Source organism: Vipera ursinii, assembly GCF_947247035.1.
Source record: "Vipera ursinii genome assembly, chromosome: 1".
NCBI classification, from domain to species: Eukaryota; Metazoa; Chordata; class Lepidosauria; order Squamata; family Viperidae; genus Vipera; species Vipera ursinii.
This window is the reverse complement of record NC_139512.1, coordinates 16,369,743-16,370,572: the sequence shown is the minus strand read 5'-3', so window position 1 is coordinate 16,370,572 and position 830 is coordinate 16,369,743. Positions and strand designations below refer to the sequence as shown.

General features: G+C 46.3%; 1 protein-coding gene across 1 annotated transcript in view; it reads left to right on the top strand.

Moving 5' to 3' along the window:
- PCSK4 (proprotein convertase subtilisin/kexin type 4) overlaps positions 1 to 210 on the top strand; it is a gene marked incomplete at both ends in the record, with an annotated part of 28,485 nt that extends 28,275 nt beyond the window's left edge. The window contains one exon of the mRNA XM_083350404.1: positions 1 to 210. This exon is cut by the window's left edge and continues 281 nt beyond it. Within this exon, the coding sequence (XP_083206530.1) occupies positions 1 to 210 (210 nt within the window).
- Between the last annotated feature and the right edge of the window lie 620 nt (positions 211 to 830).

Here is an 830-nt window from a genome sequence, read left to right as displayed (position 1 = left end):
AAGCCTCTCCTCCTCCTGGTGCTGGCCGTGCTGCTGGCTCTGGGTCCCGTGGCCTGTGGCCTCTGCTACGTCTTGTGCCGCACGAGACAGAAGCGAGCGTGCCCCGATGGTGAAGCCGAGGCCGTCAGCCTGGAGCTGCTCTACCTCCACCGGGATGGGGCCCAGGAGAGCTTGAGCTGGCTATCCTGGAAGCCAAGGCCGCCTGAATGACTGGAAACCCTCTCCGCCTCCTCTTATTTATTTCTCCAAAATGGTTCCTGGAGGATCCGCAATAAATGCTCAGCCTGATGAGGTCTCTGGTCCTTCTTGGAGTTTGTAGCGTGACCCACTCCTTAGGTCCTTGGGAGTCTCACTGGATTCGTCGGAGAGCACTTGGGGCCACCGCAGGGATTTGAAAGGTAAATGAATCCATTTGGGGATAGGATAGGATAGGATAGGAATTGGAATAGAATAGAATAGAATAGAATAGAATAGAATAGAATAGAATAGAATAGAATAGAATAGAATAGAATAGAATAGAATAGAATAGAATAGAATAGAATAGAATAGAATAGAATAGAATAGAAGAATAGAATAGAATAGAATAGGAATAGGAATAGGAATAGGAATAGGAATAGGAATTGGAATAGAATAGAATTAGAAGAGAAGAGAAGAGAATAGAATTCAGAATTAATTAATTAATTAATTAATTAATTAATTAATTAATATACAAAAGGTCACCTCTGGCTGTGCGTGGGCCACAACTGGGGAGGGGCAGGCAGTAACACCACCTTTCCCGGGTGTCTCTTGGCCCAGTGCCACACGTTGCCCTTTCGGAGCCTCCTGTCCAG